We start from the raw sequence: 15,086 nt of genomic DNA on the forward strand, positions 1-15,086 counted from the left end.
CTGTAAATATTTTACAAACAGTAATATGACAATAAAATATTGTTTATTTACAAAAAGATAAGCCAGTTGTAAAACTAAATTAAACTCTAAATTGGGCATAAAATGAGTTTGCTACAAATACTGATGCTCCATGGTTCATACAACACATAACATGGAGTCATGAATAGTCATAGTTCAAGTGCTGTAAATCACCCTTCCTGTGACTATCCATTATCAGGCATTATGGTATGATGATCAATATTAGTCACCTATTTACGTATTTATTTTCTTTTATCAACAAGAATAAAATACAAAACAGAAAAACAGAAAAATGAACACCCCACACTAACAATAAGGAAAAAAATGGTGTACAAAAAAAGAAAAAAAGAAAAAAAGAAAAAAAAGTTAAATAGATATTATTAGTCACCTTGATTAGAACTGCTAAAAGGAAAGCCGTTTTAAGCTCACTTTCCCTCACTCCAGAGTTGGGGGAGGGAGCAATCTTGTCTACAGTAGAGTTATTGAGAAAAGGTGAAAATAACCACCTTTTCCATTTTCACTTGCTTTTTTCAATACTGCATCTATGGAAGAATTCTGTAGGCACTTATGTGGCCAAATTATCCATCCCCAAATGCCAAATGGTCAACAACATTTGGTAATGATGATTGTTCATATTTTGTGGGGGGGTTTGTGGGGGGGAATGTTGCACTTATATCAGGTGGTCACGTACAGTCTGCAATATTATCCCTATTCCTTCTGAAGGCTTTAGGCTGTGTCTTTGAACATGCCCGATACTTCAGTGAAATGAAAATCAAACGCTTACATTGGCTTCCTGATTAGTTGAAACTGTTTGACTGGTGTACTTGTGCAATTCCATACTTGAAGTTGCTAAAGTGGATTCCTACTTGCATCTCATAACTATTTGAAAGCCAATAGGACTACAGTATTTCAGAGTAACTGCATGAGAATTGCAAACTCTGCTGTCTGTCTGAAAGCAATTAATCACAGAACTATTTTCTTCTCTGGCTAGAATCAGTACTCTCTGGTACATACTTGGCTAATACATGGACTAATAAAAAATAAACAAAAAGCAGTGAGTATGATGAAATTAAACCCTCATAGCTACTTAATCCTGATTGGTAAAAGAAGAATGATTTTCTGAAAATACCTTAAAAAATCAAAGTTAGGATGATTTGTTCCTGTGGACATATATTCCCTGGTATATATTCTATTCATTTTCCTTAACTCTGTACTTCATTTCAAAACAGGTTCTCCACTCACCATCCCATGTAGAGTCTTTGTTGGAGAAAATAACCATTCTGATTTTGATGTCTGGTGGCTGGCTAACAACAGTTATATACAAAACATTTACCCAGACAGAAGAATTAAGGAAGGAGAAACTGGGTAAATGTTGTTTTTTTAATTTATTTTTATTGCTTTTAAAATAATAGCAGGAAAAAACACCAGCTATATATACATTGTCAAAAAGAAAGAAAAAATACAAGTGCTTGAAAATAAGTGAGAAAATTATTACAGAAATATCTTATAGTTTTCTTTAACCTACTTATACTTTGTATAAATGAGTCCCATTTTTCATTATGCTTATCTGTACAAAATCTACATCTATAAGCAATGCATTCATATGTGGCAAATGTAATCAGGTATTCAATCCACTAAAAAATAGGACCATACATTTTATCTTTCCAATGTTGCAAAATCTGTCTTTTAGCCATAGTGAGGACATGGAGAATCGAATATTGCTTGGTTGTCAAATTCCAAGTATGAGGTATATAGTTCACAAGAATACTATCATCTGAAAATTTTAGCTTTTGTCACACAACTACATTTCTTTCTTTTTCAAAAGTTAGTAAGTATAGGACATTGCAAAAACACATATTTTTAAGCATTGTCCTCATTGCATCTCTTCAAAATGCTATCTTAGACAATCAATTTCAGTTCAAAAGTAATGGAATCCAATAAATTATAAATATTATTTTTAGTTGTATGAGTTGTAGTTTAAGGTCCATTGATACCCATGCTATAAAGGTTAAGATGATATAGATGTCTAGATGATATAGAAACTTCTAACTCAAATATTGTTGAAATATTTTGCTAACTTATACCTGGTAATATCTTTATATGAGACCTACAAGTCAACAATTTGTGATTTGTATTCTATAAGTTTCATACAACCTTTCCTTCAAATGCAACATTTGAATGTATTGCACTTTAATTTCCACTGTTCTGTGTTTATGGAATATGTATTTGAACATCTCCATAGAGTTGCCAGATTTTGGACTTACTTAACTTCAAATATCATTTCTTCCAACTTTATTTGAATAATGGTTTGACATCTAAATGGTGGTAACTTGAGAACTTTTCAAAGATACATTGCATATATGAACACATTAGTGCCAATTAAAGTCAAAGTAAACTGCTGGATGACAATAAAATCATTTTTCCAAATCTGTGTCTTCCCTTTAATCTAGTTTAATGAGATATAGATGAACTATATAATTTTCAGAGCAAAAGAGATATGTAACTGGATGTGTGATAAGGTGGTTACATCAATTCTTTTTCAGTTTAAGTTTTCTTATAGTAACAGCAAAGGTCAGTTGAAAGGAAATAAACTCAAATAGCAGGATATTTATTTATTTTATTTGGCATTTGGATTTATTTTTCTCCTAAATGAAAAAAAACACAGGCTATATCATTCCTCAGTCAATTGCCCTTTTCTTTCTGAGCTCTTCTGCATCTCTGTCTAACAATATAAATGATTATATTCTCTCTTAGGAAATTTGTAGAAAATAACAACAGATCCATTGAGGTGCCATTGATCTTTGACTCTATCACAGAAGTTGATTTTCATACTGATTTCAGATGTGTGGCACAAAATGGTGGTGGGAATCATGTACAAACAGTGACCATTAAGGAAAAAAAGAAAGGTCTGTATAACAACCCAGTTGTGTTTTGTCTTCTGCCAACCTAGCAGTTCGAAAGCACGTAAAAGTGCAAGTAGAAAAATAGGGACCACTACGGTGAGAAGGTAACAGTGTTCTGTGCGCCTTTGGCGTCTAGTCATGCCGGCCACATGACCACGAAGACGTCCTCAGACAAGCACTGGCTCTTCGGCTTTGAAATGGAGATGAGCACTGGCCCCTAGAGTTGGAAACGACTAGCATGCATGTGCAGGGCAAACTTTACCTTTACTTTACTGTGTTTATTACCATCTTTTCCTCATTATTTTTTCTGATGACTCTGATATTGGCCATTCACTTTCTCATTTTGTAAATAAGGAAAGAAAGTTAAGATATAAACTGGCCAAAGGTCTGGAATAACTTCTGGTCAGGTCATGTTTGTATTACATGATTTCTAATAAGTTGTTTTAGTTTCAAATAATTACAATTTCTCTTTGCACGTTTACAAAGAAAAAGGAGAGGAAATTATGTACATACAAAATTAACCAGTTTTGCCAAAGACTATCCCACATTTTGCTTATTACTGCTATGTAATTGGGTTTTTTTTATTCTGTCTGGAATCCATAACATGTAGCTAATATGCAAAACTACTCAATCTATGCATCATACAGATCACATGATTAGTTCCCCAGTAAATGCCACCTCTCAACTAGGGCCACTGAATCTCATTTGGTGAGCTTCTTAGGTGAGCTTCTTCATACCAATCACATTGATTTTCATAAGCTATACAATTAGCGTCTACATTGACCCAAGTCAAGTATTTGGGATGTTCAGTTGCCTTTGCAAAGAGTCTGGAAGAAGGCTGACTTTTCCAAGGGTTGTGGGCAGGAAACCGATGTAAGAATCAGATTACTCTTGACTAATTTTTATTGAATTGAAATAAACATCCCACCAATATCTTTCCCAACCTGGTTTGGTAAGGTTTTCTGAAATTATTTGTTGAGTCCAATGTTTTGTGAGAACTTTAATGTTCTGTTGGGCAATAGCTTGCCCTATAATCTGTACACCAAAATACTGAAGGAATTCTACTTCAGTGGAGAGCTTGTAGCAGCAAATATAAGTATCTCTTTTTTATTGAAAAGTTTTAGAATACATTTTAAAAACATAAACTCCCTCCCTCCCCCTCCCCCCCCACTTACCCTCCCTCGTCCTCCCCCCTCCCGACTTCCCAGAGCTGAATACAGGGTATTAACTTTTACAAACTTAAGCTAAAATATGCTAACTAACTAAAAAAAACACATTAAATTTTATCACACTTTAACTCCCCTTAAACATAACTAAATAACTAACTAATAATGAATACCTAATAATACATCATTTATTTATTTATTTATTTATTTATTTATTTATTTATTTTATTACATTTATATACCGCCCTTTCCCTGAGGACTCAGGGCGGTTTACAGGGAGTAGTAAAACTAATACTTATAAATAAATACTTATAAATACTTATACATATAAAACTAATACTTATTTATATGCTAAATGAAACTTTTTAGTCCCATATTTATTCTGAATATACTCGATCCATCTTCTCCATTCCACAATATATCTCTGTTGTGATTGTTCTTTCAAATATGCTGTTTTCTTTCTTTTTTTTTATTGAAAAGTTTTAAAATACAATTTTCCTTTAAGAATCCCCCCTTCCCCCTCCCTCCTCCCCCCCCTTACCTCCCCCCCTCCCCCCCGACTTCCCAGAGCTAAATACAAGGTATATATATAAAAAGCAATCATAAACAATCATATACTAACAACTATAAACTCTATAATCCATCACTCTCTAGCTTATATAGGATAAAACAATCCTTAATAATATTGAATATGTATAGAAAACTAAAAGAAAAAAAGAAAAAAAAGAAAGAAGACTTATTCAAATGCTACATAAAACTTCTTAACCCTATACTTGTTCTGGATAAACTCTATCCATTTTCTCCATTCCATAATATAGCGTTCTTGCGAGTGATCTTTCAAATAGGCCGAAATCTTCGCCATCTCTGCCAGGTCGGAAACCTTTAAAGTCCACTCTTCTATGGTCGGCAGTTCCTCTTTCTTCCAATATTGGCCTATCAAAAGTCTTGCCGCCATAATTAAGTTCAACATCAACTTAGTGTCCACAACTGTAGCGTCTGCAATTATTCCCAACAAGAAAAGCTGCGGACAAAACTTTATCCTCTGTTTAAAAATCTTCTGTATATTCCACCAAACTTTTATCCAAAAAGCTTTAACCTTTTTACATGTCCACCATATGTGAAAATATGTTGCATCTTCATCACCACACCTCCAACATTTAGGCTGATAATTCGGATACATACTTGCAAGCTTTTTAGGATCTAAATGCCATCTATAAAACATTTTGTAAAAGTTCTCTCTTAGATTTTGAGCTTGAGTAAATTTTACGTTCCTCACCCAAATCTTTTCCCAAGTATCCATTGTAATAACTTCCTGAATATTTTGGGCCCATTTTATCATACAATCCTTAACAAGCTCTGTTTCTGAGTCAATCTCTATCAATGCAAGATATATCCGTTTGATATGTGCTGGTTCCTGATTTCTAATTTGCTTTATCAAATTTTCATCAGTCATTGCAAATCCATTTTTCTGGTCCTCTTTCCACCTGGCCCGTAACTGAGTATATTAAAACCAATTTTGAACAACCTTCTCTTCTCGCAAGAGGCTATATGATTTCAAACACCAAGCATTTTTTTCCAAACTGAGGATCTCCTTGTAGGTAGTCACATCATGTTTGAAGCCAGCATGTATATTTTCTATTGCGTGTTTTGGAATTGCCCACAATGGTATCTTACAACTTAACTTATGTCTATACTTCTTCCAAACTCTCAGCAATGCCTGTCTTAAAATATGCACCCTAAACACGTTGTCTACCTTCTTATCATACAACAAATATGCATGCCAGCCAAACAACAAATCATGGCCCTCAAGATTTAATAACCTCCCTTGCGTCAAATTAATCCAATCACTTATTCCTACTAATGCAGCAGCTTCATAATATAATTTAAAATTAGGCAATTTAAGGCCACCTCTCTCACGAGTATCCTGCATAATCTTAAGTTTAACTCGTGGCTTTTTCCCTGCCCACACAAATTTATTGATACCTCGCTGCCATTCCTCCAGATTGGAATCTTTCTTAAGAATCGGTATCATTTGAAATAAAAATAAAAATTTAGGCAGGACATTCATTTTTACTGCTGCAATCCGTCCCAACAAAGACAATTGCAGTTTTTCCCAACTCTCCAATTCTTTTTGAATTTTCCCCCATAATTTTTCATAATTATTTTTATATAGCTTTGTATTAGAGGGCGACAAAATCACCCCCAAATATTTAACCCTTTTAACAATCTCGAATCCAGTTAATCCTTCTAAAAGGGCCTTTTGCGGTGTTGTCATATTTTTGGCCAAAATTTTTGTTTTTTGTACATTAACCTTAAATCCAGAAACCTTCCCGTATTGTGTTATTATCTCCATCTGGTCCACAACAGAATTCTCTGGCTGGGTCACTGTAACAACCAGATCGTCTGCGAATGCTCTCAATCTGTAGTCCTGATCTCCAATTTGAATCCCCTTAATTTTTTCCGAATTCCGAATTTTAACCAATAATATCTCTAATGTTAACACAAATAACAAGGGCGATAACGGACACCCTTGCCTTGTGCCCTTCTCAATATTACATGCTTCTGTCAAACTATTATTAACTATAATTCGGGCAGTTTGTTTTTGATATAATGCCCTAATCGATTGTGAAAAATTTTCCCCAAAATCCATTTTGTCTATAACTTTCAACAAAAACTTCCAATTCAATTGATCAAAAGCTTTTTCAGCATCTAAAAAAAATTAGCACAGCAGCAATCTGGTTGTTCCTTTCCAAAAACTCTAACACATCAACTATATGCCTCACATTGTTTTTCATTTGCCTACCACTAATAAACCCCGTTTGATCCCCATGAATCACCTGTTGCAGAACCCTTATCAGTCTATTAGCCAAAACCTTAGCAAATATCTTGTAGTCTGTGTTTAAAAGCGATATCGGTCTATAATTTTTAACTTGAGTAGCATCTTGGTCTTCCTTCGGAATCAAAGAAATAAAAGCTGTTCTCCAAGACGGTGGCACCTTTCCCCCCCTCTGGATTGTCTGGAACAGTTCCATTAACGGTTTTATCATTTCTAATTGTAAATTTTTATAATAGGCCGCAGTCAAGCCATCCGTACCTGGTGCTTTATCCACCTTCAATTCCTTAATTGCTGTAAACATTTCTTCTTCTGTAATCAGTTGATTGATCCCTTCTTTTTGTACTTGCGTAAGAACCGGAATGCTAGCATTTTCCAAATATATATCAATGTCTTTTTCATTAATTTTCTCCTTAGCATATAATTTAGAATAAAAATCCACAAAAGCATTCTTAATAAGGTCCTGTTGAAACACAACCCTTCCTTTATGCTCAATCTTGTCTATATTAGAAGCCCTTTGTTTTTTCCTCAATCTATAAGCTAACCATCTACCTGGTTTATTAGCGTTGCAAAAAGTATTATGCCTGGCAAACCGCAGATTGGTTGCCACTTGGTCAGCCATTAATTTATCAAATTGTCCTCTTAGCAATTTAATAGCCTCCTTAGTCTTCGCATCCTCTGAGTTCAAAATCAAAGCCTTTTCTTTTTCCTTTATTTCATTCTCCAGTTCTTTCCTCCTAGCTTCCACAGCACGTCTATGTTTATTATTCATATATATCAACACCCCTCTCATGTATGCCTTGCTAGCATCCCACACCATATCCATAGAGGTACCTTTATTCATATTAACTTCAAAAAAATCCTTCATCCGCTGTTTACATTCTTCCACATTTCTCTGATTTCTAAACAAATTCTCATTTACGCGCCACGAGCGCCTATCTCTTTTCTCCTTATCAATCTCCAAGCAAACTGGACTATGATCAGAGATAGTTCTTGCACAAATCTTCACCTTTTTAGTCCTCAAAAAAAAGTCATTAGTCACCAAAATAAAGTCAATCCTCGAAAAAGATTGATGTCTATCAGAATAAAAAGTATAATCCTTTTCCTGCAAGTGCCTCTCACGCCAAATATCTCGCAATTCCAAGTCATCCTTCATTTCAAAAAAAGATTTAGGCAGTCTAGCATGACTTGGAATGCGTTTAAAAGCTCCAGCCTTATCCATCTGTACATCCAAAACACCATTCCAGTCCCCCATAAAAATAAAAGATTTATAATCCAACTGGGTAAGCTTCGTATGAAGTAAACTAAAAAAATCAGCCTGTTGTTGTTGTTGATTAGGGGCATACAGTCCAACTAAAAGCGTCTTTTTGCCTTCTAGCAACAAGTCTATCAGTACATATCTTCCATGCTTGTCTGCTTCAATTAAATCCGCTGTTATGGCGCTTTTAATATAAACAACCACTCCATTTTTCTTATTCATTGCGGAGGCAGCAAAATGCGTGCCCAGTCTTGAATTCAATAAAAACTTTTGGTCCATAGCCCTAATGTGCGTTTCTTGCAAACATATAACATCTATCTTGAATTGTTTTAAATATTGAAAAACTTTCTTTCTCTTCTGCGGTGAATTTAGTCCATTAACGTTCCAAGTCAAAAATTTAGTTGCCATGCATATCCTCCCAAAGCTCTTGAAGCACTGCTTTGATAGGACTATCTTCTTTAGGCCGTGCTCCTCCCACTGCTTGGCTATGAGTACTTTGTGAAGATTCTGAAGACTTTTGCTGGTCTTGTTCTTTTATTTTCTTTGCACGTTTTAAAGCAGCACGCGTTACCCTTTGCTCTCTAGGATCATCCAAAGAGACTACAGCTTGATCTCCTCCAGCACCGTTTTCCTCTACTTCAACCTCTTGATGTTCTCCCTCTCCAGATCCCTTTGCATCTTCCAGAAGTGTTAATGGGGTTGCTTTTAAGACGTTATTATAGAAATCACGCGCTTGCTTCACAGTAGTCAGCCGGTACCTTTTGCCTTCATACATCACCATCAACCCATCTGGAACCTCCCATCTGAACCTTATATCTCGTAACTTAAGCTCTTGCACAAGAAAAGTGAAGTCTTTCCTTCTCCTTAAAATCTTTGGAGGAATTTCTTTTAAAACCAAGACTTCTTGATCAGCAATCACAACTTTAGCATCATAAGCAGCTTGTATAACTTGATCTCTAATTTCTCTTTTTGCAAAGTAGACCACCACATCTCTAGGCAGCTTTCTCTGTTTAGCAATCCATGAATTCACACGGAACACTTTATCCATAGCTTGTCTTATTTCAGATGCTGGCTGATTCAATACCACTTCGAAAGCCTCAGAAATCAGCTGCTTTAAATCTTCCTTAACATTCTCTTTTAAGCCTCTGATCCTGACAGCAAACTGCATCTGGTAATATTGAGCAAGATTCTTTTTCCATTTTATCTCTTAAATCTTCATTCTCCCATACTTTTGCTTCTAATATGGCATTCTTTTGAATCAAATCATCCACTTTTTCATCCAAATCATCCACACATTCTGCCACTTTATGCACTGAAGACAAAATGTCTACCTTCATCACGCTGTACTTCTGTTCCATCCTCTCTTCCATTCTCTCCTCCAGTTTCTCCAATTTCTCCTCCATCTGTGCAAATTTATCACCCATTGATTGATTAATTGATTCCAAAAGTTTATCCAGAGCATCCCGTAAGTCCTTCGGTGTCAATACATCAGGAGGGTGCAACGCCTGTAACGATGATTGTTGCACCGGAGAAGATCCACCACTCCGAAGAGTTTTAGGGGGAGGTTTAGCCGCCATCTTTTACTTTCACTTATGACGCACTTTCACTTAAAGTTTAAAAAATCCATCAAGCTCGAGAGTAAAATAACATAATCCTCTTCACCTTTTCCTCTTGTACCGCTCTGCCTGCTCCTTTAAACCATAGTCCTTTCTTCAGGCAGGGGTGGTCGCAGACGCCTGGCTCTGCTCCAAGAAATCCGGAGCAGAGACGCCGGCCAGCTGGGAGCAACCCAGGCTTCGGGGGAGTTCAATCCTTCAGCCGCCCAAGCTCCAAGCTCGGGCGGCCCCGGAGAACTCTACCCCTACCTGGGGCCTCACCCCCTCCTCTTCTCCTGAGGAGGGGGCTTCAAATTCGCCCGAACAGCTGATCGGCGCTGTTTCGGGCGAAAAAACAACAGCTGAGCCGCGGGCAGCCCGGGAAGGCTGTCTCCGTCGCCGCGGAGCCACCGGAAGTCCAAATATGCTGTTTTCCACGATGGAGGCACTTCTCCTCCGGATTGAATTGTTCTAAATAATTCTTTTAAAGGTTCCACCATTTCTAACTGTAAATCTTTATAATAAACGGCAGTCAAGCCATCTGTTCCTGGTGCTTTCCCCACCTTGAATTGTTTAATTGCTAAAATAATTTCTTCAGCATTTATCAGTTGATTCATCCCTTCCCTTTGCTCTTCTGTAAGAACAGGGATATTCACTTCTTGTAAATATCTATCTATATCTATACCTTGAATCTTATCCCTAACATATAACTTAGAATAGAATTCAACAAAAGCCTTTTTAATAAGATTTTGCTGAAACACCTCTTTTCCCTTATATACTATTCTACCTATGTTACGTGACCTTTGTTTCTTCCTTAACAAATAAGCTAACCACCTACCTGGCTTATTAGCATTACAAAAAGTATTATGTTTAACATACCGTAGGTTGGTTGCCACTTGATCTGCCATCAACATATTAAACTGACCTCTTAACAAAGTAATTGCTTCTTTGATCCTCTTATCAGATGCATTCAAAATTAGAGCCTTCTCTTTCCTCTTAATTTCCTCCTCTAACTCTTTTCGCTTATATTCCAATTTACACCTATATTTATTATTCAAATATATTAACACTCCTCTCATATAAGCTTTACTTGCATCCCAAACCATTTCAATAGAAGTACTCTTATACATATTTGTATTAAAAAAATCTTTCATCTGTTTTTTACATTCATCCACATTTTCTTGATATCTAAACAGATTTTCATTCAATCTCCAAGACCTCCTCTCTCCACTCTCTTTTTCCAATTCCAACCATACTGGACTGTGATCTGATAAAGTTCTTGGACATATCTTAATCTTCTTGATCCTAGAAAAAAATCATTAGTAGTTAATACAAAGTCAATCCTGGAAAAGGATTGATGTCTATCAGAAAAAAAGGTAAAATCTTTTTCATCCAAATTTCTTTCTCTCCAAACATCTCTCAATTCCAAGTCATCTTTCATCTCAAAAAAAGATTTAGGCAATATAGCATGATTTGGTATGCTTTTGAAAAGACCTTTTTTGTCTTTCTGTGTGTCCAGGACACCATTCCAATCTCCCATCAAAATACACGAGTTATAATCCCATTGAATTATCTTACTATGTAAAAGTTTATAAAATTCTCCTTGCTGTTGATTAGGAGCATATAATCCAACCAAAAGTATTTTCTTGCCTTCTATTAAAAGTTCAATTATAATATATCTTCCTTGTTTATCTGTTTCAATTAAATTAGCTGTTAAATTCTTCTTCACATAAATGACTACTCCATTTTTCTTATCTGGAGCAGACGCACTAAACTGTATACCCAATCTAGAGTTTATCAGATATTTTTGATCAACTGCACAAATATGTGTTTCTTGTAAACAAATAACATCATTTTTAAATTGTTTTAAATACTGAAAAACTTTCTCTTGTGTGGGGAATTTAATCCATTAACATTCCAGGTTAGAAACTTTGTCGCCATCTTTTGTGACCTGAAGTTTTCGGAGCGCCTCTTGCAGAACCACCTGGACCTGCCTCTTCGGTCTCGCTCCTCCCACAGCTTCACTATAAGTAAATTCTTGAGATATGATTGCAGCTTTTTGTTGTTCTTGTTCTTGTCTCATTCGTCTAATTGCAGCCCTTGTCATTCTTTGTTCTTTAACCTCTTCTGTTGACGTCTGGGGCTGCTCAACTTCTACAATTAGCTGAGATTATTTAACCATCTGCGAAGTAACTGCTTCATCTCCTTGTTTAGTCTCCACTTGAGTCTGACACTCTCCTTCTTCCTTCCTTCCTTTGAATTCTGGAGATGGTGGAGGACCTGCCTTCAATATGTTAGAATAAAAATCTCGTGCCTTCAAAACTGTATTAAGACGATATCTCGTGCCAGCATAATTCACCACCAAGCCAACTGGTATCTCCCATCTAAACTGAAGCTGCCATTTCTTTAATTCATCTGCCAAAAAAGCAAATTCTTTTCTTTTCCTTAAAATTCTTGGAGGAATCTCTTTCAGAAGTAAAACTTCTTGCTCAGCAACTTTAAATCTATTATTATAAAAGGCTTGGATAATCACATTTCTGATCGATCTCTTTGTAAAATAAACCACCACATCTCTAGGTAATTTTCTTTGGCAATCCAAGAATTAACACAAAATATTTTGTCTATATCCCCCATAATATCTTCCACTTGATGCTCCAAGTTCGGTTTGAGGGCTTGTGCCAATAACTCTTTCAAATTTTCCTTTGGGTCCTCTTTCAATCCTCTAATCCTCAAAGCAAACTCCATATCTATATATTGTATCATAACTACATCATCATCAATCTTTTCCATCTTATTTTCAGCTTCCAACATTTTAGCATCCAATCTCAAATTATTTTGATTCAGCTCTTCCACACGATCATCCAGGCGCTCAATACAAACTGCAAGCTCCTGAAATGCAGCTAAAATGTCTGCTCTTATTTCAGTATTCTTCTCCTCAATAAGTTCAGCTATTTGCTGGGATTGTATTTTTAAAGCATCTTGTAAATCTTTTAATGTTAATGCGGGTGTGGGTGCCACAGGAGGAGGCATCAAAGTCTGTAATGAAGAATGCTGAACTGGTGAAGCACCAGCACTTCTAGGAACAGAAGCTTTGGTTGATTTAGAAGCCATCTTAACACCCAGTTAATTTCCGTTGCACACTTTCACTTTCCACACCACTTGCAACTTTTTCTTTCAAAGTAAACCAGAGTTAAAGTTCAAATACTTGCTGTTTCAATATTCTCCTGCACAGCTGTGCCTGCATCCAAGTAATCCAAAGTTAATTGTTGATTGCAGGGATGGTTGCAGCGTCCTGCTCCACTCCAAAGCCTTGGAGCGGAGGAGTCCCTGAGTCCGGAGCAAATTCAGGCTACGGGGGGGCTCTCACCCTTCAACCCCCAGAATTTAAACTCTGGGGGTCTAGGGGAGCTCTACCCCTACGTGAACGCTCACCCTCCCCTCTTCTCCCGAGGAGAGGGCTTCTGAACTGCAAAACAGCTGATTGTCACTGTTTTAGCGGTTCAAACGGAAAGCAACGGGGCTGATGGCCGAAACGGCCGCCTTCGATGGAGCCTTGCCACCCGGAAGTTGAAGTATCTCTTCATTCCATGTAAAAGTGGCATGGGAACTTCACAACCACATATGAGTTGGCAGAGGTGCAAGAATGTATCCCAATGTCACCCGAAGAGTCATAGATTAGATTAATTATATCATATCACTGCAACATGATAGCTAAAAAGATTACATACCTTCAAGATCAAAGAACTGTATTGAAGGGGAGAAAAGCTTGCAGCTTTTAGGCTATTATCCAGTTACACATGTTGGAAACATCAGACTTGCCCTAGTTTAAAGCTCTGCAGTGACTGTATATTTTTACAAAATTTAACCAAATTCCTTTTTATTGCCATAGATATGACCTGTTGTTGTTATGTATTCCATCTGCTACTGATAAAACTTGTGTTTGTGGGAACCAGGGAGCTTAGAAAAACAATGATTTAAACAGTGCAGAGTATGATGTCTAATGTTGGGTGTTGTTTTTTTTCTTTTCCTTTTTTAAAAGACCGCCAGTTGTCTTGGTACTTGGCAGTTACTCCTGTGGCTCTGGCTGTTCTCATCATAGGAGGAGTTTACTTAAAGAAATACTGGAAGCAAAGATCTACCAAGGGATACGTTGTGGCCAACTCCTAATGAATATACTTTTATTTCTTGTATTTTTTATTTTAGCATCCTAAATTATATTTCTCATCTGTCCTAAGATATCTAGAAGCCTTTTGGTTGCAAACAGAAATGAAGCTGCTGTTTTGATGCTTGTTGAAGGAAATCTAATGCAAGTTTCTATAATAACAAAAATATAATAATATAATAATTTTTAAATGTTATCTCTAATTTTACCACTGAAACTTGATGCAGAAAAGTAACTTTAACTGTAATAAACATTTATCAGCTACTATCTTATTTAGGTTTTATAACAATGGGAGTATATTGTTTTTTTTTAAAAAAATATGATTAAATGAAAAATATAGATGGGAAGAGAGAGAGACTTTGAGAGTGATTATAAAAAAGGCAGAATTCTTTAAAAAAACCTAAAGGAAATTAATCTTCCAAAGAAAAAAAATTACATAGTGAACCTACAGATATGTTATAATTCTAATTTTTCACTTCTTCAGTACCAAAACCTTATTTTATGTTTATACTTATTAATGCATATATTTTAAATATAATGTATGATTTTCTGTAATTTTGGAAGCCGGGATAGTAAAGCGGAACAGGGAATATAGCAAATGTAGTTAATTGTATTAACTATATACAAATGTATATATTTGATATCATATAATAAATTATATTCCTTTCCAATTTTACTATTTTTACTATTTATTAACTGATTAAGAGTAATTATGGCTAATATAATCTTTTAATGTTCTACAGTATATCATCAGCATCAGAAACTTGATTTACCATAACAATTTTTTTTGTTGCATCTAATGTTGCCAAACTGGCTGATCCATATTATTTGCACAGGGAACTCACATGATTGCTGAAAGTGTCATATAATCAAACATCCTTTATTTAAACCAAATTGTGCTGGATGAATGATTCAATATACTGTAATACTTTGTAATACTTTTTGTAATGTTTTTGCCGAAGTCTTAGCATTAACATTTAAAAGCCATATTAACAATGATGTGCTTAAAGGATCCTTACCAGCTTTCAAAATGTTATATATGCTTCATAATATTATATTAATAGAGGCTTTGTTTAGATCTCCAACCAAATAGGAGTTATTCTCTAAATATTTTATATCATGCTATTGGTATCCTCTTTGCCTAAAGCTCT

General features: G+C 35.7%; 1 protein-coding gene across 1 annotated transcript in view; it reads left to right on the forward strand.

Annotated features, from left to right (window-relative positions):
- The window catches only part of LOC310640616 (interleukin-1 receptor type 2-like), a 43,124-nt gene extending 28,903 nt beyond the window's left edge, over nt 1-14,221 (forward strand). Inside the window, exons 7-9 of the mRNA XM_083363024.1 lie at nt 1,248-1,383; nt 2,773-2,924; nt 13,813-14,221. Coding sequence (XP_083219150.1) covers nt 1,248-1,383; nt 2,773-2,924; nt 13,813-13,940 — 416 coding nt within the window. The 3' untranslated portion in view covers nt 13,941-14,221. The remainder of the gene's footprint in view (nt 1-1,247; nt 1,384-2,772; nt 2,925-13,812) is intronic.
- The last annotated feature ends 865 nt before the right edge of the window (nt 14,222-15,086 follow it).

The sequence above is a fragment of the Vipera ursinii genome (genome assembly GCF_947247035.1).
Source record: "Vipera ursinii genome assembly, chromosome: 4".
Classification (NCBI taxonomy): domain Eukaryota; kingdom Metazoa; phylum Chordata; class Lepidosauria; order Squamata; family Viperidae; genus Vipera; species Vipera ursinii.